Source organism: Mustela nivalis, assembly GCF_964662115.1.
Source record: "Mustela nivalis genome assembly, chromosome: 10".
In the NCBI taxonomy this organism is placed as follows: Eukaryota; Metazoa; Chordata; class Mammalia; order Carnivora; family Mustelidae; genus Mustela; species Mustela nivalis.
This window is the reverse complement of record NC_139029.1, coordinates 80,391,124-80,416,774: the sequence shown is the minus strand read 5'-3', so window position 1 is coordinate 80,416,774 and position 25,651 is coordinate 80,391,124. Positions and strand designations below refer to the sequence as shown.

The 25,651-nt window shown below is 35.2% G+C and overlaps 1 protein-coding gene across 5 annotated transcripts in view; it reads left to right on the top strand.

Moving 5' to 3' along the window:
* DPYD (dihydropyrimidine dehydrogenase) overlaps window positions 1-25,651 on the top strand; it is an 831,034-nt gene that overhangs the window by 598,065 nt on the left and 207,318 nt on the right. For 4 of the 5 annotated variants that reach the window (XM_082686466.1, XM_082686464.1, XM_082686465.1 and 1 more), the window contains 2 exons: window positions 5,211-5,331; window positions 6,135-6,254. In XM_082686466.1, coding sequence (XP_082542592.1) covers window positions 5,211-5,331; window positions 6,135-6,254 — 241 coding nt within the window. Of the gene's footprint in view, window positions 1-5,210; window positions 5,332-6,134; window positions 6,255-21,240; window positions 21,339-25,651 lie in introns of those variants that run through there. The other variant, XM_082686468.1, reaches the window with a different exon arrangement.

Here is a 25,651-nt window from a genome sequence, read left to right as displayed (position 1 = left end):
GTTTACTAACGATTCTACCTGAAGTAGTTAACTCTTTCTGTTCTATTTTATTGACATGGAAGGATAAATACATCACATTTGCCTATTATTCTGAAGCTGCATTTAGTCTTACAACTATAAATGAAGACTTTGTAGTTCTGGTTTACAATTGATGGCTGAATTTCACTTTAGGGAGCAATTTTGCTAAAGAAGATGATGGTTTAGGACATGATAATGGGAAAGAAAATTAAGAAGGTGAAATAGGTACTCAGATTGATCTTCTGGGCCCTGGTTCTCTCTGTCAGAGAAGTGGACATAATAAAAAATGCTAGCTACTTCCTGGCATTCATGTGAATTAAGACTTAGGAGTTCCTTAGTGGAAAAACATTTATTGCTGGTAAAATTTTTCAGTGGATTCATTGAAATGCCACCTTCTAAGAAAGCCATTTTGAAAAGAACTGTACGAAGTGAAAATTACCAGGTAAATTGGAGAGAAATGTTTCTTAAAGTCAAAAATTTCACTTGTAATTTAGCTTATCAAGAAATTCTCACAGCCTCATTCTCTAATGCTTGTTCTTTTGTACAGGGCATGAAACCAATGAGATTTGATGCCCTAGGAAATTGGTGGAAATGCCTGTCCTACAATGGAGAGGTCATCTTAGGGTCTCAGACGCAGCAGGGTATATCATTTTCAAAACCCCTTTAATATGTAACTAGAGACATACTAGTTACTAGATTAATGTATTATTATTTTACAGTCCAGGTAGAAAAGTACGTTTTAAAAAAAATTTTAAGTTTTAAGTGTACTAGAGTTAGAAATTGTTATCTTATGGCCCAGATAGAAAATAAAGCTTTATTTATTTATTTATTTTTATGTTCTGAAGATTTTACTTATTTATTTGATAGAGAGAGACACAGTGAGAGAGGGAACACAAGCAGGGGCAGCAGGAGGAGAAGCGGGCTCCCCACTGAGCAGGGAGCCCTATGTGGGGCTCCATCCCAGGTCATGACCTGAGCCAAAGGCAGATGCTTAATGACTGAGCCTGCCAGGCGCCCCCAAAATATGGCTTTACAAACAGTTTTGGACAGTCGAAACTACTGTAGCCAACAATCATTAAGAGCTACATTTTCTAGTTTTTGTTGTTATTGTTTGGTTTTCATAGAGATCGATTCCTAGTGTATTAATTGCAGGCAGACACAGAGAGTCTGCCCATTACAGTTGTCAGAGAGAACAAAATTGTGTCTGGCTCACTTTCATCTTCTTGTCAGTACCTCGCAGGTCTGGTCTGGTAGCTTCCCCTCCATGCAGTACTCTCAAGACCACCATGTGGTTCCCCAGCCCCATCACTCACACCTTTAAGTGCTTCAGCAATTTCTTGCTTATCTTATCACACAGGGCAGAAAAACTCATTCAGTTGTCTCAGAGTTTTCTTTGGTGATCACATGAATAACAAAAAGGTTAACAGGTGTTTAACATGTTGCTTTACAAAGAAGTATACACACCTACACACACACAGTTGCTATGGGAGAGATCACAAATCATGGTCAGAGATAGGCATTATTAATGCCAATAAAGACTTTAAGATCTAGGTAGACTTTGTGAGTCACACACTTTAAGAGTCTTGTTAAGCTGTTTGGGTTTTTTTCCCATCATTACCCACTCTTTTTTTTTTTCCCCAGAATTATCCCAGATTTGTAAGGAAGTCTTGGATTTCATGATTTTAGATATTCTTTGTCATAAAATTTACTCAGGGTTGCGACACCTTAGGTGGCTCAGTCAGTTATCTCTGCCTTCAGCACAGGTCATAATCTCAGGGTGCTGGAATGGGGCCTTGAGCCTGGATCCCTGCACAGTGGGGAGTCTGCTTCTCCCTCTGTCGCTCCCCTCTGCTCATGATATCTCCCTCTCTCTCTCCAATAAATAAATAAAACCTTTTTAAAAATAAAAAAAGTATACTCAGGTTTTTCTTAAACGTATGCATCGTCTGTATTTTGATGAATCTAAAGAAATCAATGGAAAATACTGAGTTCTTATTTATTCTTCTTTCTTTGACACAACTACTTTTTTTTTTTAAAGGATTTTATTTATTTATTTGACAAAGATCACAAGTAGGCAGAGAGACAGGCAGAGAGAGAGAAAGGAGGGGAAGCAGGCTCCCTTCTGAGCAGAGAGCCCGATGCAGGGCTCAATCCCAGAACCCTGGCTTCATGACCTGAGCCGAAGGCAGAGGCTTTAACCCACTGAGCCACCCAGGCGCCCCGACACAACTACTATTTGAGTGTTTATAATGCTTTGTGCCTAAAAATAGAAAAGCAGTCCAGAATTGTTTGGTTTTATTTACTTTTTGTTGGTGTGGTTAATGTTCAAGTGTCAATTTGTCAGAAATAATAATACCTTTGTGTATTTCCCATCTTTTTTTTTTTAAGATTTTATTTATTTATTTGACAGACAGAGATCACAAGTAGGCAGAGAGGCAGGCAGAGAGAGAGGAGGAAGCAGGCTCCCCGCTGAGCAGAGAGCCCAATATGGGGCTCAATCCCAGGACCCTGGGATAATGACCAGAGCCAAAGGCAGAGGCTTCAACCCACTGAGCCACCCAGGCGCCCCGTGTATTTCCCATCTTGAAGATTTGAAGAAGGGGGGGCATTAGGAATTGTCTAAAATTTATTTGTTTCCATAAGATTTTAAAAATTGGCTTTCATGGGTAACACCATCTGATGCTATCACTAGGAAATTCTTAAGGTCAAGTTGCAGAAACACTATTAATTGCTTTTAGATCTCAAACATTAATATCAAAAGTGTGAGGAAACCAGGAAAGTGTGAATAGTTTCAGAGTGTCCTTTGATTTCCCAAAGTATACAGATCCATTTTATCTTGTTACTAGCCTCACCATATTTCTGGTTGTGTTAGAATATTCCCTATTATGTCTGTCAAGCAAAACTTTACAATTTAAAGAATAGTCATTAATTTTACAATAATATTAGTCAGGAGTTTGTTGTTGTTTTTTTTTTAAATTCCCAGGTAATCAAATTCTGTTTCAGCTGGGTATAAAGATTAGTTAGCAAGTGGCTTGGCTGAGTATGAAGATGAGAAAAAAATATTATCTGAACACCAGGAAGCTTACTCACAGAAGTATAGGGTGGTCAAATCATGGCTTCTCAAAATAAAGACAGATGATTGAAGTAAATATTATATATATACATATATATGTGTGTGTGTGTGTGTGTGTGTGTGTGTGTGTGTGTGTGTGTATTTATTTATTTATTTAATTTTTTTTTTTTAGACTTAAAACCTTTGAGCAAATTCCAAATTGTTAAACAACATGTAAAGGACATTCACTTAAAGTAGTCAACTGGTGAAAGTGAACAGAAAAAAAAAGTGTGATAAATGTTCAAAGTAAATTATTAAGACATGGTCGTCAATAGTATCGAAAGCCACTTAGAAGCCTATATCAGATTATTAGTGTTTACTCTATCGGAACCAAATCCTATTTTGTATGTGTTTCAGTAATTCTTATCAGGCTACCTTCCACGTATTATGCAATTCAAGTGATCTTTAAATTATTGTCAAATTCTATCTTAAAGAGAGCTTTCACAAAGGACATGCAATTCATATCATCTAGAGTTACTGTCATTTCTAGGCTAAGTCCCATGGAAATTCATAACTTAAAAATGAAAGTCGCAAAGATGCAACTGCCTTCATAATGCCAATGCAGCGGTTATAAATATTTCATGAACATTGCATGGGCAGGGGCAGATCTCCATTTTCATGAGTTAGAATTTGTACAGCTAAGTCTCCAGATTTTACTATTCATAATGCACAGTATGCCCTGTAGAGCATTCCATATAGTGCTTTTTTAATATTTATGTTTAATGAAGAAATTACTGTTCTGAAAAGAGAACAAACCAAATCAAAGATTTTTTTGTTAAAATTATGAGCTTGCTGAATGGAGATGGTAACAATCAACAGAAATTACCTCATTGCTGTATCTTAGCACATAAACGCACAACTTTTAGAGTAATACAAGATGACAGATCAAGACACATTAAACGTAAGTGAAAAGGTTCTTTCTAAAGGTTATAACATTAGAAATCTCATCTTAAAAGAATTTGAAAGGTTAAAATGCAAAGAGCAACTTCCTTACATATAAAAATATTAATTACAAATGATATACTTGCCTGCTGTTTCATAGTTTAAATATATATCTGTATTTTTCTGGGTTTTTCTTTTATTCAAAAAACATTTTAACTTGCTAAGATAATATTACCAAGTTCAATAATGAATTGCTATTGCATATTTTAAGGTAATTTATCAAAGTGCATTATCAGTACCTGTCAGAATAAATTTTATACTAAAAGTAATAAAAAAAAAGGACTATTGTATGTGTTGAAATCAAAGAACATTGCTACAGCTAAGTTATTTTCAATGGAAAGGATAGGTGATTGCCCTCTAAATGATACTTGTCCCATGAGAAAATAGAAGCCTGAAAAATCACAGGAAACAGGCACAGGAAAATGTCTATTCCTTGCTTTTAAAGATGAGCATTTGATATTTTATTTCATTTTTGTCATTTTGATCAATCCTTTCAAGTAGATGAATGTTGAAAAGTGCTTCACAGATCTTAATAACATTTACAAAAGTAAACTAAGTTACTGATCAGCTCATGTATAATCCAAGGCTGAATTATTCCGTATTAGCATACACTATATATCATAATTAGATTGATTAGGAAGTCATGGATTTTCTTTTGAACACACTTCATCAAGACTAAGTCTTCTAATAATGGAAACAACAGGCTTCAGATAGAATATAATCCACCCAGGAATCAGCAGCTTAAGTATTTTTTATTAGGGTTAAGCCAATGAGGTTGCTGGAAATTCTGTAATATTTACCAAAAATGCCACCAGAAGTTTATGCTTTACTCCCAGTATTATTTAACTGGTAGTAGAAAACAGTTTCTTCCATTTGGTTCTTCGTAATTTTATTTTCCAAAGGCTCCCTTGAGGAATTTAACCTTTATGTGATGAATTTGCAGTTCACTGGAAGTGTGTTAACCTTAGTTCCCTAATGAGTCTAGGTGTAATACTGAGGCGGAATTGAGAAATATATCATGTAGCTCATTGTCAGGTTGGATTTGTCTTGCACATATCCAGCTTTGCTGTTGTTCCAGTACACATTTTGATCACAATTCTTTAATTATGTTCTATATTTAACTGACCTATTTGAACAGGATCCAGAGCTGGTACGGAACATCTGTCGCTGGGTGAGGCAAGCTGTTCAGATTCCTTTCTTTGCCAAGTTGACCCCAAATGTCACTGATATCGCAAGCATCGCAAGAGCTGCAAAGGAAGGTAAGAACTAAACTTGTGTCGGTTTTCTAGTCACTGAACTATTTGCCTGAAGTATGTGCCATTCCAAAATATATCTTTATCCACACATATATGTGTATATCTTTGTTTAGAGTTTAGGAAAAGTACTAAAGCACTTGATCTCACAAATGCAGTAGGTTCACACCTGGACCCGAGCTAGTAAATGGAGTCTAAACAAGGACATTTATCATCTTTCTTGATAAACATTTGCTTTGCGCACAAAAGATTATGAAACAAAACCGTGATCACAGTGACCCACTGCAGAATAAATGACCTCGTGATGTAACAATCCAATAGTAGCATTTGAACCTTTAATGAAGCACAAAACAAAAAGATACCAGCTTCCACAATATGAAATTTCTTGTGAGTTCCCTTTGTATTTGATAGTATACTGCCTTAAACATATGCCCAATAAATATCTATTAAACACATAAATCATGCAAGCAGTGAATGCTTTTATAAATCAAACATGCCATGCCCTATCCAATGGAAATTGCATCTTGATTTGCAAAGGTATTGAAAACTACCTTGGAAGTAACACCAATTACAAAATATTTGGCATCTATAAATCTGTATAATAAATGGAAAAATGAATTTATGGGAATTAAAAATGTTTATGTCTAGCATTTTAAGCAAAATGGTAGGAGTAAAATTAGTAAAGTCACTTGAGGGAAGGAAATGTTCTCAAGGGAAAGAGTGTGTTCCTGGGTCGTGTGGGCTTGAATGGCTTTTGACCATCGTCCCTTTTAAAAAACCTCAGGTAAATGATGAAGTGTTTCTCATAGGTGGCGCAGATGGCGTTACAGCCACCAACACTGTCTCAGGTCTAATGGGATTAAGAGCCGATGGCACGCCTTGGCCAGCAGTGGGCTTTGGGAAGCGAACTACCTACGGAGGAGTGTCTGGTAGGTGTTGGCGCTCTCTTTGCAATTTGCTTTCTTGGAGGTTGCTAAAAAATCAGAAGTCATGTTGCAAGCAAGTATATCATGTCTTTTTGATCCCTAATTCTGATAACTAATTGCTAGTCAAAATTCCTAATAGTTATGACAGATGGAACATGCTGAGTGTGAAGGCTCAAGTGACTGATGGCCAAAGATGAGAGAATACCAAGATAGGGTTGTGTGTAAATTTGATTCTCTCATGGTCTGCGCTCTCTTCAGAATTTCTCATTGTCACGAATGTCTTGTCACTTACTAGCAAGAGCTAATACCAGCGCCATCGCAGAGAAAAACACAAGCATCCTGATGATGATATCTTTTTCAGAGTCTGAATTTGTTTCACTTTTCCTAGAATTTTAAAATGAACCTTCTTCAAAAAACCTTGCTTTCATTACTGTCCCAGATGAATTCTTAAAACTGCATTTGTGGCATCAGCTGAGAAGACATTTCAGACCTCATACCTTTGCATATCTTTTCTCATCATCATCAAACACTTGCATATAAAACAGAAACAGAAGTTTTAATCCCAGTGTGTCGGTTCAGTATCTTTGCCCTGTGCACTCTGTTGCTGTGACAACATGAACTTGGTCTTGCAAAGACAATGCTGTAAGGTTCTTGACTGTACTGGTATGGGGATTAGTCTCCTTGGTGATAGAGACAGTGGTAAATATACATAATATAGCAGTGTCCCACTGTTCGAGAAAAGCATTGCTGAATCAGACCAAAATATGCTTTTGGAAGAGGCCGGGTAGACACAAATAAAACACTATCCATGCTGAGGTATTATATTTTGAGAGCATGAAGTGTGTCTATAAGCCATGATTTTTTTTTTTTAAATTATATTCTGCTGGTAATTGAATGCCATTCCCATCCCCGCAATGTCAGAAAGAGGAAAGCTGACGAGAAGCACCTGCACAGGGTCCAGACACAAGTTTCTTTTATCAGGAGCTATCAAACGGAGCCTTAAATATTATTGTAATGCAGAATAACGTGGACTGCGTTAGCATGTGCCGCAGAAAGAGAGTAAGAGACTCCAGAGTTGGGCTGTAACATGCACTATGTTTTCTGTCAGCCCATTTCAATTTTTCCAGCCTGCTATGTTGACAGCAAGAGAATAAAGGAGGTCACAGAGGGTGCTGAACATTAAAAATTAATAAAAGAACTATTGCAGTAGTATTTTATATAAGTAACACCATTCACGTTTTCTCATTTAAGCTGCAATTTCTGAATATTCTCCCATACTATAACTCAGTCTAATAAAACTACAAAATTACAGCATTAGAAAAAGTCTTTTGTGTTGTAGTCTTTAAGCATACACACACTGGAAATTATAGTGCTACCTGAAAACAAGTTCAGTTATACCTCAGGGCCTGTTAACATTGCCGTGAAACTCTATTTCTAAGATTTATAAATTTATATATAAATATTCACTTGGGCTATAAGCTCAGCTAAGCCTGGGTGGAACTTTCATTTTAAACCACAAAAAGTCCCTAACATTTTTAAGGGCTTGTACCTCATTTCTAATAGGTTCTATATTAAGTCCCTTCACATTAAACAGTCTGTTTTGAAAACAGCCTCTCTCCATATTGACAAAATTGATAGAATTTTTCTCCTTTAAAGCAGTGTTGGCTTTAATTTAAAGGTAATAGAATCTGAAAAGCAGTTTAAACAGGCAATAATAATATATTTGAGGACAGAAGCAAGTTCTATAACAAAGTACCTTCAGAGTGAGTTATAACAAAACCTAGCCTACTGTGTTAAATAATAATGGCTGCAAATTTTAAGAGCGGTGGAAATATCAAAATGGCTAAATCCCATTCCTACCTTTATCAAACATGGCTGTCAAGACTTCAAATGCTGCTTCAGTGTAGAATATCATACAAAATATGCCTCTTATTTTCACAAGATTAAAACAATTACCATAATGCAGTGCTAATATTTTCCCAAGTATTCTCTCAGAGCACTGGAATGTCTGCTTTTAGAAGAGCAACTTGAGGGGTGCCTGAGTGGCTCAGTGGGTTAAGCCTCTGCCTCTGGCTCAGGTCATGATCTCAGGGACTTGGGATGGAGCCCTGCATTGGGCTTTCTGCTCAGCAGGGAACCTGTTTCCCCCTTTCCTTCTGCCTGCTCCTCTGCCTATTGTGATCTCTGTCTGTCAAATAAATAAATAAAACCTTAAAAAAAAAAAAAAGAAGAGCAGCTTGAATTGCAGATTTTTTTTCTTTCTTTTTTTTTAAGGGAAAGCTGAAAAGTCTTCAGTTTTGGATAGCCACCTGAAATACACCACATACTTTCCATTGCCAGGCAGGAGTGTTTTTCTTTAATATTCTCCAGCTCTCTATTCAGTCTTTATTATTTTTTTTCTCAGAGTAAGATTGTTGCTGTTTGACATGAAGGTTTTGTTTTGTGTAAATAGGGAAATAATGAGATACTTGGGGTACTACACATGCTATAGAAAAATGGTCACATTCTGTAATGTCTGTCTAAAACACATTAGCTAATAAGGAGCAGTGACTAGCGTAGTGAAGACAGAACCTCACCCAAGGAATGTCGGTTGGATTATTTCAAACATGATTAGTCTGGATTCTAGAGTACTTTAAAGCAATGTTTTTCAAACTTTGTTTCCCAACTCATGAATGTACTATGGAGCCAAGTTAAAGAACTATAGTCAACAGTTTAAAAAATCAAATAGAACAGAAAAAAAAGTCTGAATACTTTGCACACAGATGGGATAAACATTGGTCAAACTTTTTTTTTTTTTTTTTTTCAGTTTTACAGATAAGACACACACTACGTGTGTGTCTTTCTGTCCTGGGTCATGATGTAAAATGGGTTTTTATTATGGTTAACTTCAAAAATTTGGAAAGCTACTGATTAGAGGGAGGTCTCTTTATTTAATAAAAGAAGTCACTAAGCCTCTAGAAGTCATTAAACAAGGTTACTTCTATTTGTTGCAGTTTAAAATTTTTTATCAGGAGCAAGAGTCTGATTCCAAGGTCTCATCCTCAGCTTTGTTATTTTAGAAACTGCCTTTTTCCGACCTCCTATAGGTGATTAGAATCTGGGAGCAGGGGTTGGAGGGAACAAAACCTATGAAGCAAATTCATAATGGAATGATTTATAAACCTGAATTTCAATTCCAGAAATACCTTGCAAGACTCATGCTCTATGAGTCCATTAGAGGTTGAATTATAAAATTAAAAGTGATTTCATAGTGAGAACAGTATCAAAAGAAAGTTTAGTCAGTGTGCGTAAGGAAAACTTTCGTGAAACGGAGATGGTTAATTAAGCTCTCCACCATACAAATACATCTGTCTAAATTACTGACTCTGGATTCCCTACTTTTCTTTGGGCCATAGAGACTTTATACTGCAAGTTGTTACCACCTCACTTTCCTTTTTTCTAAAATCTAAAAGAAAACTTTTTTTTTTTTTTTAATATCAAACAACAGTTAGTTCATATGTCACCAAACAGTTGAGCAGGGTATTGTTTTGTTTTGTTTTGTTTCTGGCAGTGGGCGTTCTGTGCCTTCATTTATTTCACCAGAAGAACCACTGGTCTCATCAGTAACATTATTTACGATCCCATTCTTGAGTGAATTGCTGATTATTTTTCCTAGTTTCAGTTCACTTCTTTTTTTTTCTTGTTTTAGTTTCAAATTTTGACATTTTTCCTGGCCTTATCCACAAATAATGAAGGAATGTTAAGATAGCCCTTAAGTCCGTGATTACTATCACCTAGGTAAATGGTGTCACCCAGCTGTGGTGTGACATTTTCACAGTCTTCCCTGTGGATAAGGTTCTTTAAGACATGGTTAAGAATGAGTCCTGCATGATATAACCAAAGATACATCTTTCCTGCAAATGACTTCGTAAGGATGGTATTTATTAATTTGTAGCTGCTTTAGGAGAAACAATAATCAAGTATTTTTCAGTGAGGTGAAGTCACTTGAAGGAATTATTCCTTGTGTTTTAAGTGCTTCTTTCTATTGATGGGGGATGGGCATATTTTTTAGGTTTGTTACGTAATTCCATTATTCTGTATATATTTTGTTTGTTGTTACAAAAAAGCACACACACATACCCACACATAGGGAAAAGATACGAAATTTCTCTGCAGAAGTCACTTTGAAACAATGGGGGATGCTTTAGGCTTCATTAATCCACTTCCTACAAGCTTGGAAAATTAAGTCATTGTTTTACATTATTTTATTTACTACATTTGTTCTGTCTACCCAAAAAGGAAATTCTTGTTCTCAATTTCAATTTTGGATGGCTTTTTGAAATTATTGTCTGTACCAATCTGCTTAGTTAAAACAATAGAACACATTTTATTTGAAAGTAATACCTATAAATTCTAATACTGATTTCTGAATAATTTATCAAAGTTGGCCTTCAAGATTTGATCTCTGTTTCAGGAACCCAAACTTACTAATTAGTTACATATAGGATATTACAGTTTTAAGAGATGGTTGTGTATTTCTTAACAAATGACAATGGCATACTCCATAAATGCCCTTACATTCTCAAATAAATAATGGATGATTTGAAATCCAGCTACTTGGACTCTTTGGCACTGAACTCTGGGTTCTTATAGTTACAAATCTCCTAAAGGTGTTTTATTGTGAAACCAACCAGGGAAACAGCAATAAAAGAAGGTATAAGTTAGAAATTTGCTAATAATTTGTAACTCTATGCCAGTGTATGGGTTAGAAGTGGGTTCAAAGTTGTATAGCTCAGAAAACTTGCACAAACATGAACCAACATAATGGCTTAATATAATCTTAACTCTATACTACATATTTCATGTTCATATTTTTAAGAGGCAAGATTATCAGGACCATACAGTGACTTAGCAGCATTGAGCTCAGGTACTGGGCATCACATGAATGCAAATGCAATGTAACCCATTCCAGTCATGAACTTAAACCTATTTTGATGTATTTATTAGTTTATTTTTGTAAAATGAGGAAGATGACAAAACGCATAGTAGATTGAAAACCCAAAAGTTATAATTTGCTTTGAATAGCTGTTACACACATGCAAGCAACTGAAGATCTGGGCAAGATGGCTTTAAGTTCTTACACCATCCATTTCAATTATATCATAAAATGCAGTATTGATATTTTTTATAGGGAGTAGTTGTTAATGGGTTGGACTTTTTTTATTGCCAATCACATAATTACTGATGCATAAAATCCTTTTAGAAAAACACGCCAACTCACTGTCATAAAATTTCAACTATCTATTGTGACCACCTTTATCAATAGGAGCTTAGATTTTAATCCTGAAATGTCTAAAATAACCTGAAAGATAAAGGTAACATTTAAATGAATAAAAAAAGCACTGATAAATTATGCCAAAAAGAATAATTAAAAGAACCTTTCACTTTATACTCACTCATCTATTTTCTTTTGTGTGTGTGTGTACAAAATAATGCAAAAAGAATATAGTCTATTATCTACATAAATATTCTGAGGCCATCACAAGTTTAACTGATCAAATTATTAAAGACCTTGTTATATAAATATATGTACGGTATTTGCAGAACAGTCAAAGTAGGCATATCAAATAAAGATGCTGAATTACAATTTTCATTATAAATTATCAGTTTGGTTGAGGGAAGCTCCCCATTAGAACTATTCTCATTTAAATCATGCTCATTTGAATATATTCATGTACACATTGACAAAGAATCCCCCTTTGCATTATATTGCCTTTCCTGGAGCCTGAATTTCACACTGTTTGGCTGCCGTTGGTCTGTGCAGGAGATCAGAGCCCTAATAATAGATTTTTGACGGTGAGCTCGCCTGCTACCTGCCCTACACAAATCCTCACTGTTCATGTTTGCTTCATGGCAACAAAGCAGACAGAAGGAAAATGCCAAGTGCTGAGTTTGAGGTACAGCCTTGCCTTGGCTTGACATTTCAGCAGAATAGCAGTTTATGAGATGCATAATTTTTCATCTGGGACTCAGCTGCCATATTCATAGACGCTTACAGCTCATCGACGGACTGGAGCAAGGGCGAAGGTTTAAAGCATAGATCAAGGTCTTCATCCTTTCCTTAGTTATTTTAAAATAACTATTGTCCTGCAGATAGATGGTAAAATCAGAACGTATTTAAGAGCCAACACATTCATGGCCACGTGGATATTATATATGTTTTCTTTTATTCAAAATTAGGAAAATAATGTCTGTATCACCTCCTAAGAGAATATGCGATAGACTTTGTAAACCAAAGGACTCTGACAAGCATATTAAGAAAACTTACCTTTGCAGCAGTGGTAATGAATTATTAAATTTCTTTCCTCTGTGTGTGTGTGTGTGTGTGTGTGTGTGTTTTCCATAAAGAATGACTTGAAGCTTGAAATTAATCAAAAAATGTTCTATTATGAAAGTAAAACTAAGGAGTATTGTGTCACTGTTTGAGCTTGAATTTAAATATTCACAGATTTATGCATATCTACTGTACTAAAAAATCAGTGTAGGTACACGTCAGTGACTGTTTAATTTAGAACTACACATCTCTGTAAGCTTCAGAAACAGTTCACCATGTCACAGTCTCATACAGAACAATGGTACAGTACGTTGGATTAATTAAAGAAGCCTTGCAGAGAACTGAGTTCTCAGTATGTCAAGATTTCAGTTTTATGTTAAATATTTTCTAAAGGCCAGACCCTTAAATCTCAGGGGCTGTACCAAGCAGTGAGCTGTGAATTTAACCATAGGCTAACTGCTAATGATAAGGAAAAGAGTCCTAGTTGAGGCAGCTGTAATACAGTCATTGGATTAGGCTATCAATCACTCAGCTCCCTAAGGAAAAAGGGAAGAAGACCAAACAGTGAAAAGGGAAATTAGGAAAGGAGGGCATGACTAGAATGAGATTCCTCACCATCCTTATCCATTCGTTGGCTTAAATCCCCAAGCATTCGACCAAACTCTCCAGCATTGCTCAGACTATAAAGCCAACACGCTTATCCCTAACATCGAGAGAAGTATCAAAATGTCATTGGCTCTCTGTAGCTGAAGATCTTAAAACCTGCTGGAAGCAAATGCCTGATTACATAATCAAAATTAGATTAACCCTGAATTTTTGGACTTAAGATTTATATGTATATTATTTTATGCATAAGGATTTATGTATGTTAGCAAGGAAAATATTCTTATTTAATTTCTAATTTGGAGACAGTTTTGACTTACGGAAGCCCCATTGTGAGCTGAGATTCCAGCAGATCAGTGGTTCTCAAACTTCGGTGTGCCCCAGACCCTGGAGGACTCATTAGAATATAGATGGCTGGGCTCCTTCCTGAGAGGTCTGGGAGGGCCTCAGAATCCTCACTGAACAGTAGATGAAGGAAGGTTAGTGTTGTTGAACATTTTGAATTGAGATCTTATCTCCAAAATAGTGTCAAAGGTTTAAATCAGTGGTAAAACTCAAGAATCTTGGTATTTCATACATAAATTTAGAATCTCTGCCCACGGCTAAGTATCTGGAACAAGTAATAGTAAACAGGATCAGAATTCGTTCTTAAGAAAAGTACTAGAAGAGGTTCCTTGGTGGCTCACACACTTAAGGGTCTGCCTTGGGCTCAGGTCATGATCCCAGCGTCCTGGCATTGAGCCCCACATCAGAGCTCCCTGCTCAGCAGAGAGTCTGCTTCTCCTCCCTCTGCTTCTCCCCCTGCTTGTCCCCTATTGTCCTCTCTCTCTCTCTCTAACAAATAAACAAAATCTTTAAAAGAGAGAGAGAGAAGTAAGAAGAGAATTTGAGGGGTTAGGATAGAAAGAATATGTCACTCCATTTAAAATGAAATGTTTCCAGTTATAAAATAAGTAAGTCATGGAGATGAAAAGTACAGCATAGGGAATATATTCAGTAATATCGTAATAACATTATATAGTGACAGATGGTGAGTATACTTATGGTGGTGAGCATTGAGTAATATATAGAGTTGTCAAATCACTGTTGTACCTCTGAAACTAATATAACATCGTATAGCAACTATACTTCAATAATAAAAAAAATTAAGGATTAATTGTTGAATACAAACCATTGTTATGCAAAGATAATCCATTCTAAGTGCCAGTTAGTAGTCCTTTGCAAAGGAAACAGGTATCAGAGGCAGGCAAGGGTAAAATTAAGCTCAAGATTGTGAAATACCATGTTTTTCTTTTTTATTTTGTGTAGATACTAACATATTGAATAGTAACAGTTCTCTCCCTGAAAAAGCACCCACATATCAATAAATGTAGTTATTTCCTCAGACTTAAACTGTAGGAGGAAAAGTATTGATAGCCTCTTGCTTTTCTCTCTTCCTTTACGTTTTGCCTGTTATCACCATACAGTTGCATCCTTTTTATCAGTAGAAGGGAAGGGATAACCAAGGTCGTGAGGAGAAGCTGTTTGAATGCAGTATCCCTCCCGTCAACACAGTTATACTATGCACTGAGAGTCTTCCAAAATCCTGTCTATAGACTGTTGGTGATACTGTTTGTCAATCGTGGAAGCTTCCAGCGGTTTTCCCAGTTGAAGGAGGGTCCTGGTGTACAGCTCCAACAATCTAGTACCATCTGAATCCCTGAGAGCATATTATACCCCAAATTTTAAAAGGTCTATAAGTGTGGGGCATAGTGCATCCTCAAGAGACCCTCACAGTATCTGATGCTCAAAGGTACAGACTGTCCAGATGATAGAGGACGGATTATAAAAGAAGGATCGTAAGAGAAGGTAAAGGAATCTGGTCAGGGCAGCTTAACTTCACTCACCAGGCTTTCGTAGAATCTAATACTTTTGACTCAATGTGTGTAAGGATTCTACACTCATTATTCTAGTTTTCTTCAAATTTATATGCCCACAAATGGCCCACATTTAAAAATTATATAAACTGGGGCTCCTGCGTGGCTCAGTCATTAAGCATCTGCTTTCAGCTCAGGTCATGATCCCAGGGTCCTGGGATCGAGTCTCTCCCCGGCTCCCTGCTTGGCCAGAGGCCTGCTTCTCCCTCTCCCACTCCCTCTACTTGTTTTCCTGTCATGCTATGTCTCTGTCTCTGTCAAATAAATAAATAAATAAATAAAATCTTTAAAAAACGTATATATAGAAACTATGTACTCCTCACCCATTTTAAGTCACCCTTACAAATTTAGCTGTAAGTTTAAGTGATAATAAAAGACATAATCTCCCACATTCTGCAGATATTAATTCTTAAGATGAAACGGCTACACCATTTTTTTAAATACACCTAATAGAGTCTCAATAAACAGTGATTTTATACTCAATATAACTCATTTAAAAATACATAAACAGACTTGAAATATTTGGAAATTTTACATAATTTTTTCCTTTGAACTAGTATTTCCAGTCAACTTCCTCACCAGATTTTTTGCTGTGTTCATCTATTTTTAAGTTTGAATATTTCTTATGGATTGCCCTATAGAATTTCTCTTTAACAAAATATATGCCTACAATATGACATTTACATTTTTAAAATTCCTGGGCTAAGGCTTTAATGATAATTTTTCTTCTGTATTGTTCTAAGTGACAATTTATACTTTGTCATAATAATATAAATATGTTATAAATAGTGATAATTATTCAACATAAAAGTAAATTTTATTGGAACTACACGTCTTTTATTTTTTTTAAAGATTTTATTTATTTATTTGACAGACAGAGATCACAAGTGGGCAGAGAGGCAGGCAGAGAAAGAGGGAAGCTGAGCATAGAGCCCAATGTGGGGCTCGATCCCAGGACCCTAAGATCATAACCTGAGCCGAAGGCAGTGGCTTAACCCACTGAGCCACCCAGGCGCTCCCGGAACTACACTTCTTAAAGAGGAAAATATGGCTTCTTAAAACAATTAGATCATATATTTACTATTCATCCACATTTTTCCTAAAAATATCAGAGTTGGCATTATTCTATTCTATTATTATTTTCTAGATATGAATATTAAAAATCCTTTTTCATCTAAATAATTAAAGGGGACTACAAAGAGTTTTATTATAGTCACTTAACCCAAATCTTTGAACATCTTCTGCATTACAAGTTAAGCATAATTAGGCAATCTGATGAGCTCCTCTTTCAGTTTTGTTGAAGAAGTAACTTGAAAGTCACCTGACTTTAAAAAATATTTGTTACCCAATCATGTATCAGTTCTTTAAAATGAATACCAATAGTTTGAATCATCATTTTGTTTGATACTTCAGTGTTTTTATTGTTGAGCAATATGTCATTATAAAATTTGAGATCTGGGGCACTTGGGTGGCTCAGTGGGTTAAAGCCTCTGCTTTCAGCTCGGGTCATGATCCCAGGAATCTGGGATCAAGCCCCACATCAGGCTCTCTGCTCAGCAGGGAGCCTGCTTCCTCCTCTCTCTCTCTCTCTCTCTGCCTGCCTCTCTGCCTACTGGTGATCTCTGTCTGTCAAATAAATAAATAAAATCTTTTAAAAAATAAATAAATTTTGAGGTCATTGAGAGGTAAGCTTTTTTCCAAGGTAGAAAGGACTGTTAAGACATAGGAGTTGGGAATAGGAGAACTAGCATGATATTTTGACTGTACTCTTTCTCAGGCATATAAAATTTAAGATATAATACCTATGGAAATCAAGGATCTAGAAAATGATTCCCTATGATTAGTTCACTCCATAGGAAGGGCAACACTATGTTTACATCCTTCTTTGAGAAACCACTAGCTTATTTCATCTAATCTTCACACAACTTTATGCTAACAAAGCAATACCTTGGTTTTCCTTTTTATATCAATTTGACCATATTTCTTAAAACTGTACCAGTAAAATTAAGAACATTTTCATGAGTGGGGTAATAAATCTCAGTATATAATTTAATATGTGCTAGTGGTAGCATTTGAAATTTTATATTGGCAGGCTTTTGTGTTATTGGCAAAATCAGTCAGCATGTCTACACTCCTCAGCGCTGGCTATTCAGGGATTAGGTAGCAACATCATGGGAATATCAAGGCGTTTGAATAATATGATCTTTATTTGCCCAGCACCATAATGAACACTTTATATGCATTCTTATATAAATAACTCTATGATGCAGACATCACTGGCCCCATTTTATAGCTTTAGAAACTCAAACTCCAGATGGTTAAGCAACTTGCCAAAGTTTACATAGCCAGGACATGTCATAGTTTGGATTCAAACTCAGATCTGTCTCCAAAGATGAATTGCTAGGCATTTTCATGAATGTCTTAATCCAGTATCTTCCATGATAAGTCTCTTTCTACATGTAATACACTCATTAAATTCTAAGAGGCTACAAATGTCATTTACTAATGCAACATTTATACTATCTGGATTTGAAAATCTATGAATGTCCTCTTCTGTGGCCATTGTCAAAATCATGGCCTTATTATCTGTATCACTCCATCACCATATTGTAAAATTGAGCAAGTAGGTGAATTAGAGAAAAAGTCTTTAATTCCTTCCAAAAAACAAAACAAAACAAAAAATGACAGAAAGCATTCAGGCATTTTTCTTAAAGTGTAAACATGCAACATTTGCTTGAAGTGAAGCTGTCATCAATATAGCAATAAATAACCTTATTTCTTAGTGACTTAGATAAACTGTGTGAGGGCTTGGTCCAACTGTGATACTGAGAAAAAACTTTGGGTGTCCTTTTTAATTTCTTCTTTCTAATCTTCAGTCAGTTACAAATGACCATGTGTTCCTGCAACTGTCTCACCTTCTTTTTGGACAGATCCATCTTTTTCCCCAGCAGCAGTATCATCTCCTTTATAATTTCAACTGAGCTTGCAAAAAGCACCACTAAGTGATTCACAGATGCTACTTTTTCATTAGGTGGGGAGAGAGAAGGACATTTTGAAGGTGGTGAAGTGAGAAAGAAATTGGACCAAAAAACTTGTGAAGCCCCTTCTGAAAGGGGAAAAAAAAAAAAAAAAGGAACTGCACCATTTCTCACTTTCCCTCATTTAAAACAAAACAAGATAGAATATAAATAAAATAAAATAAGAAGATGAAACTCTTTTAGTACACATCTGGCATGATATGATATGAAGAATTTAATCTGTATAAATAAATTTGAAAAGTATATAGATCAGAAGTCAAAGAGTTAAAGGAATGCTTCTAAATTGCCGTCAGTTCATTTAACACATGTGGTTAATAACAGACCTGTTTGGATTATAAACTTCTTAAAAGCAGGAGCCATTCCTGCTTCTTTATGATTTCCTCGAAGGCCCAAGAAAGGCATAGGCACATTGTAGACTTAAAAAAGACACACCATTTGATCCTTAATATTCTTCTATGTGTAACTGAGAGGCTTTGGGGAAATGACTGCCTCTTAATTTCTGACATCCATCTTGACTTGCTGATGAGCTTTTAGTAACTGAGTAAGAAGTTTTAACTAACAGAATATAGGCCATCTTACGATATATTCAAAGATCTGAAAGAAAAAAAAATTTGCAGCCAAGAATATTCTGCAAGGCTATCATTCAAAATAGAAGGAGAAAGAGTTTCCCAGACAAACAAAAGTTAAAGGAATTTATGACCACTTAGCCAGCCCTACAAGCCATGTTAAAGGGGACTCTCAGTGAAAAGGAAAGACCATAAGCAAGAGGTAGTGAAAGTTGGAAGCACAGAAGCAGTAAAAATAAGTATATCTGTAAAAATCAGTCAAGGGACTCACAAAATAAAGCAGTGTAAAGTATGACACCATATGCCTAAAATGTCAGGAGGAGGGGAGTAAAGAATGGGTTTAAACTTAAGCAACCATCAACTTAATATAGAATGCTATATACAGCAGATGTTATATAAAACTGAATAGTAGCCACGAATCAAAAACCAATAATAGATATGCAAAAAAATAAAGAGAAAGGAATCCAAATAGATCACTAAAAAAAATAGCCAACTAAGCATGACAGAAGAGAGCAAAAGAAGAAAGAAATGGAGAAAAACTATAAAAACAACCTTAAAACAAATAACAAAATGGGTGTAAATATATATCTATCAGTAATTACTTTGAATGTAAATGGACTAAGTGCTCCAATCAAAAACATAGGATGACAGAATGGGTAAAAAAACAAGACCTCTCTCTATGCTGCCTACAAGAGACTCATTTCAAACCTAAAGATGCCAGAAGATTGAAAGTGAATGGATGGAAAAGCATTTATCATTCAAATGAATGTGAAAAGAAAGCCAAGGTAGCAATACTTATATTGGACATAATAGACTTTAAACAAAGACTGTAATAAGAAACAAAGAAGGACACTATATCATTAAGGGGATAGTCCAAAAAAAAAAAAAAAAAGATAACAATTGTAAATATTTATGCACCGAGCATAGGAGAGACCAAGTCCTTAGAACAGTTAATAATAAACATAAAGGAAGTAATCAATAGTATATAATAATAGTAGGGAATTTAATACCCACTCACATTGATAGAGCATCCAAACAAAATCTACATGGAAATAGTGGCTTTGAATGACACACTAGAACAGATAGATTTAACAGATAGATTCAGAACATTCCATCCAAAAACAGCAGAATAAACATTCTTTTCAGATGTACATCAAACATTCTCTAGAACAGATCACATATTACACCACAAAATAAGTCCCAACAAATTCAAAAAGATCGAAGTCATATCATGCAGCTTTTCTGACTGCAGTGCTGTGAAACTAGAAATCAACTACAAAGAAAAAATATGGAAATGGTTTAAGTAGCATGCTACTAAAAAATGAATGGGTCAACCAGGAAGTCAAGGAGGAAATCAAAAAGTACATGGAGACAAATGAAGATGAAAGCACAACAGTCCAAAATCTTTATGATGCAGCAAAAGTAGTTTGAAGAGGTAAGCTCATATCAATACAGGCCTACTTCAAGAAGCAGGAAAAATTTCAAATTAACAACCTAACCTTACACCTAAAGGAGCTAAAAAAAAGAACAAACAAAACCTAAAACCAATAGAAGGAAGGAATTAGTAAAGATTAGGCCAGGAAAAAAATGAAATAGAAACTAAAACAAAAACAATAGAGCCATCAATGAAACCAGGAGGTTGTTCTTTAAAAAGATAAAAAAAATTGATAAACCTTTAGCTAGACTTTCAAAAAGAGAGAGGGAGAGAGAGATAACTCAAACAAAATTAGAAATGAAAGAGGAGAAATAATAACTAGCACTGCAGAAATACAAACAATTATAAGAGAATATTATGAAAAATTATATATAAACATAGTGAACAACCTAGAAGAAATGGATAATTCCTAGAAGCATATAACCTCCCAAAACCAAGTCAGGAAGAAAGAAAATCTGAACAGACCAATTACTAACAATAGAATTGAAGCAGTCATCAAAAAACTTCCAACAAACAGTTCATGACCAGTTAGCTTCATAGGTAAATTCTACAAACATTCAAGGAAGAGTTAATACCTATTCTTCTCAAAGTATAACAAAAAATAGCGGAAGGAAAACCCAAATTCATTCTGTAAGGCTGGCATTATCCTGATACCAAAACCACATAAAGACACTACAAAAAAAGAGAACTACAGGCCAGTAAGCTTGTGAACATAGATGCAAAAATCCTCAACAAAGTATTAGCAAACCAAATCTAGTAATACATTAAAAACATCATTCACCATAGTCAAGTGAGATATATTCCCAGGATACAAATGTGCACAAATCAATCAAATGATACAGCACATCAATAAGAGAAAAGATAAAAGCTATATAATCATTTCAGTAGACACAGTAAAAGCATTTGAAAAAGTGCAACATCCATTTATGATGAAAACCATCAAAAAGTAGGTTGACAGGGAACAAAAATCAATAATAATAAAAGCCATAGGTGATAAGCCCACAGCTAATATCACCCTCAATGGGGAAAAACTGAGAGCTTTCCCCCTAAAGTCATGAACAAGACAAGGACATCCACTCTCACCACTTATATATTCAGTGCAGCACTGAAAGTTCTAGCCACAGCAATCAGAGAAGAAAAAGGAATAAAAGCCATCTATATTGACAAGGAAAAACATAAAACTTTCACTATTCACAGATGACATGATACTATATATAGAAAACCCTATAGATTCCACCAAAAACCTACTAGAACTGATAAATGAATTTGGTAAGGTTGCAGGATACAAAATTAAGATACAGAGATCCATTGCATTTCTATACACTAATAATGAAGCAATAGAAAGAGAAGTTAGGAAAGCAATCCCATTTATAATTACACCAAAAATGATAAACTACTTAGGAATAAACCTAACCAAAGAGATGTACTCTGAAAACTATGAAATATCAATGAAAGAAATTGAAGACAATGCCTACAAACAGAAATATCGATGCTCATGGATTGGAAGAACAAAAATTGTTAAAATGCCCATACTACCCAAAGCAATCTTCAGATCTAATGAAGTCCTTATTGGAATACCAACAGCATTTTTCACAGAACTAGAACAGACAGTCCTAAAATGTATATGGAATAGTCAAAATAGTCTTGAAAATGAAAAAGCAAAGCTTGATTTGTATTACAAATCAATCACACTCCAGATTTCAAGTTTTACTCCAAAGCTGTAATAATCAAAACAGTATGGTACTGGCACAAACAGAGACACATAGAGCAATGGAACACAATAGAAAACCCAGAAATAAACCCTCATTAATCTTTGACAAAGGAGGAAAGAGCAAACCATGTGAAAAAGACAGTCTCTTCAACAAGTGGTGTTGGGAAAACTATACTGCTACATGCAAAAGAATAAAATTAGACCACTTTCTAACACCATACATAAAAATAAATTCAAAGTGGATTAAAAACCTAAATGTGAGATGTGAAACCTTAAAATTCTAGAAGAGAGCACAGGCAGTACTTACATTGGCTGTAGCAATATTTTTCTAGGTTTGTCTCCTTAGGCTAGGGAAACAAAAGCAAAAATAAACTGTTGGGACTAGATCAAAATGAAAATTTTCTGTACAGCAAAGAAAACTTTCAAGGAAATTATAAGGCAACCTACTGAATGGAAGAAGAGAGTTGCAAATGACATATCTGATAGAGGTTTAGTATTAAAAATATATAAAGAACTGATACAACTCAATACCACCAAACCAACTAATCCAATATAAAAAGGGGCAGAAGACATGAACAGAGGTTTTTCAAAAAAAAAAAAAAAGACATGCAGATGGCCAACAGACACATGAAAAGATGCTCAACATCACTCATAAATAAATAAAAAATAAATAAAATAAATAAATAAATAAATAGAAACTACAATGAAATATCACTTCACACCTGTCAGAACGGCTATAATCAAAAACACAGGAAACAAGTGTTGGCAAGGATGTGGAGTAAAAAGAACCCTCCTTCTCTGTTAGTGGGAATATAAACAGGTGCAGCCACTGTGGAAAAGAGTATAGAGATGTCTCAAAAAATTAAAAATAGAATTACCCTATGATCCAGTAATCACACTACTGGGTATTACCCAATAAATACAAAAACACGAATTCAAAGGGATACATGCACCCCTATGTTTATTGCAGCATTATTTACAATAGCCAAACTATGGAAGCAGCCCAGGTGTCCATCAATAGATGAAAGGATACAGAAGATGTGGGATGTGTGTATGTGTGGGGGGAATATTTAGCCATAAAAAGAATGAAATCTTGCCATTTGCACCAACATGGATGGAGCTAGAGAGTATTATGCTAAGCAAAATAAGTCATTCAGAAAGACAAATGCCATATGATTTCACTCACATGTGGAATTTAAGAAACAAAACAAATGAATGAAGGGGAAGAAAGAGAGATAGATAAACACCAAAAAACAGACTTACTACAGAGAACAAATAGGTGGTTACCAGAGGGCAGGTGGGTGGGAAGATGGGTGAAATAGATGAAGGGGATTAAGAGTACATTTGTTGTGATGGAGTAATGTGTAGAATTGTTGAATCACTAGAACTAATAGAAACAATACTGTATGTTTACTCTACTGGAATTGAAACTAAGTATTTAATAAAAAAGAATATAGGCCATCTTACTAGGTACTAGATGCTAAGAGTTTTTAATGCTTTATTTTATTTAATCATTACAACAACCTGTGGTTACAATTATTTTCCAATTTTACTGAAAAAGAAACTGACGTATGTACAGAGAAGTCAAGTAATTCTATAATGTCACACAGCTTATATCCAGATGTATTGGGATTCTTGCTATCTGGCTTTTAATATTATGAACTTAACCACTATGGTACAGTTACTTTCCCACCCCTGTTCATTTTGTATTAATTTACTCTATTATGCTCTTGTAATATCCTCAGCATATTGTGGGATGAAAATATCTAGAGACCCACTTTTGTATTTTTTAAACAAAAATAATAGACTAAAAATAATCTATGAATATAGCACTAAGATTAATCATTGTTTAAAAAAAATTCACAGCAGAGTGCTGTGAATTGTGTAAGACTGATGAATCACAGACCTGTACCCCCAAAATAAGTAATATATTATACGTTAATAAAAAAAATTTGAAAAATTCACAACAGGTCACAATTACACTGTAAGTGGTCTAGTAAACCTCTCGATATTCCTATTAACCTCTGGATTTCATGCATTTCTCATATTAATATACTAAGAAATAGCACAAAGAAATGTATGTACTAATAGAAGTGACTTGGGCTAACAATAATAGTTTGAGTGAAATATCTTTTGCCTTAGCCTGTCTAGCTCCCTAAAGCCTTGTTTTAATAGCAAGTTTATAGTAAATGAGAATATGGTGACTTCTTTGTTGAAATTGTGTGTGTGTGTGTGTATTTATATTTGTTCCTTATAAATTATTCTAAATCATTCCCAAAGGCTTTTCTTTAGTTTTACCATTTTTATAGGTTTGTGATATAGTAGGGATCACCAAGGTCTTTAGTGTGATAATAGTCACCTAAGGAGATTATTGAGATAGCTGATCCTGGGCTCAGAGAGTATCTAATTTGGTAGATCAGAGATGAGACCAGGATTATATATAATGTTTTTTGTTTTAAGAATCTCAGAGGATTCTGATACCCATTGATCTTTAATCTTCGGTTCCCATCTTAAGGTGGAAGAGAAAATTCTAATATGGGGAATGCCACCATTACAAAATATAGTTTATATAATAAAAATCTGAGATGTTTGTTTTTTGAGAATGAAATGAACCAATTTATCTTTTATAGGTAAATGTATTCAGTGATCATTCTCGTTTTAGTAGTTGAAATGTAGTAACTTAGATTTTAAATGTGTAGACCCTCAGGTGAATTCTCTAAAATCCTCACTAAAATATATGAAGATATAAGGAGTGCCACCAATTCAAAGAAACCGCAAAATGCTTACTTCATGTTTAGTCGGTTGTCATGACTTATCAAGCAATTTTCACTAACTTTATATTTCATGCTCTTTATTGATGGGCATTAAACTTTGGGTGATGGGATATATCATTAAAAGCTCTTCGTGGGGCTCCTGGAAGGCCCAATCTGTTGCATACTAGACTCTAGATTTTGGCGCAAGTCATGATCTTAGGGTTGCGGGATCAGCCCCACCTCAGGCTCCATGCTCAGTGGGCTAAGTCTGCTGGGGATTCTCTCTCTCTCTCTCTTCCTCTCTCTCTGCCCTTCCTCTCTCTCCCAAATAAATAATGTTAAAAAAAAAATAGCTTTTTGTTGCAACTCCTAGTTCCTGACCAGGTATTTTTGAGAATGTGTATATAACTGAATATATCAAAAGAGCTGTTATTATAAGAATATTTTTTGATAAGTGGTCCAGTTTCTTTTTCCTACACCAGGAGTAGATAAAAACAGAGCCAAGAAGCACTTAAACACTTTTATACCTGTTTTAAGGCAAGCAGAATTGCTATTGTTCCATTGCCACAGGATGGACTCTAGAATGAATGAAGACTTTATATCTTTCTTTCTCTGTGAGGGTTAGCAAGGGGTAGCTAGAGGCAATGCCTAATGTTTAAGAGCTCTAATCCTCATAAGCTAAGATCTTCAAGTAAAATTAGAGACTCCAAGATTCCTAGTACCTGTTCCCTGGGAATTATGTAGTTTTACATGTATTCTATCTGTACCGAGTGTCAGATCAAAGCAAGGAGAAAAGGATAAATTTTTCCCACTTTAATCTCACAAAGTCCCATGGTCTGCTAGATTCTGCCAATTTGGCTTTGAAATGTGAACATGAACGTTATGTCTACCTTCAGGCCTGAAGAGGGGATTTGCCTAACCAAGCAGACATTAAAAGTAAGGGGCAATTCACACTGGACTGAGATGAGAAGATACAGAATGGATAGGGAAATGGTGGGGGGAAAAAAAGGAAAGAAAAAGAAAAGAAAGAAAAAAGAGAAAAAGAAAAGCAGTGAAGAAGCAAAA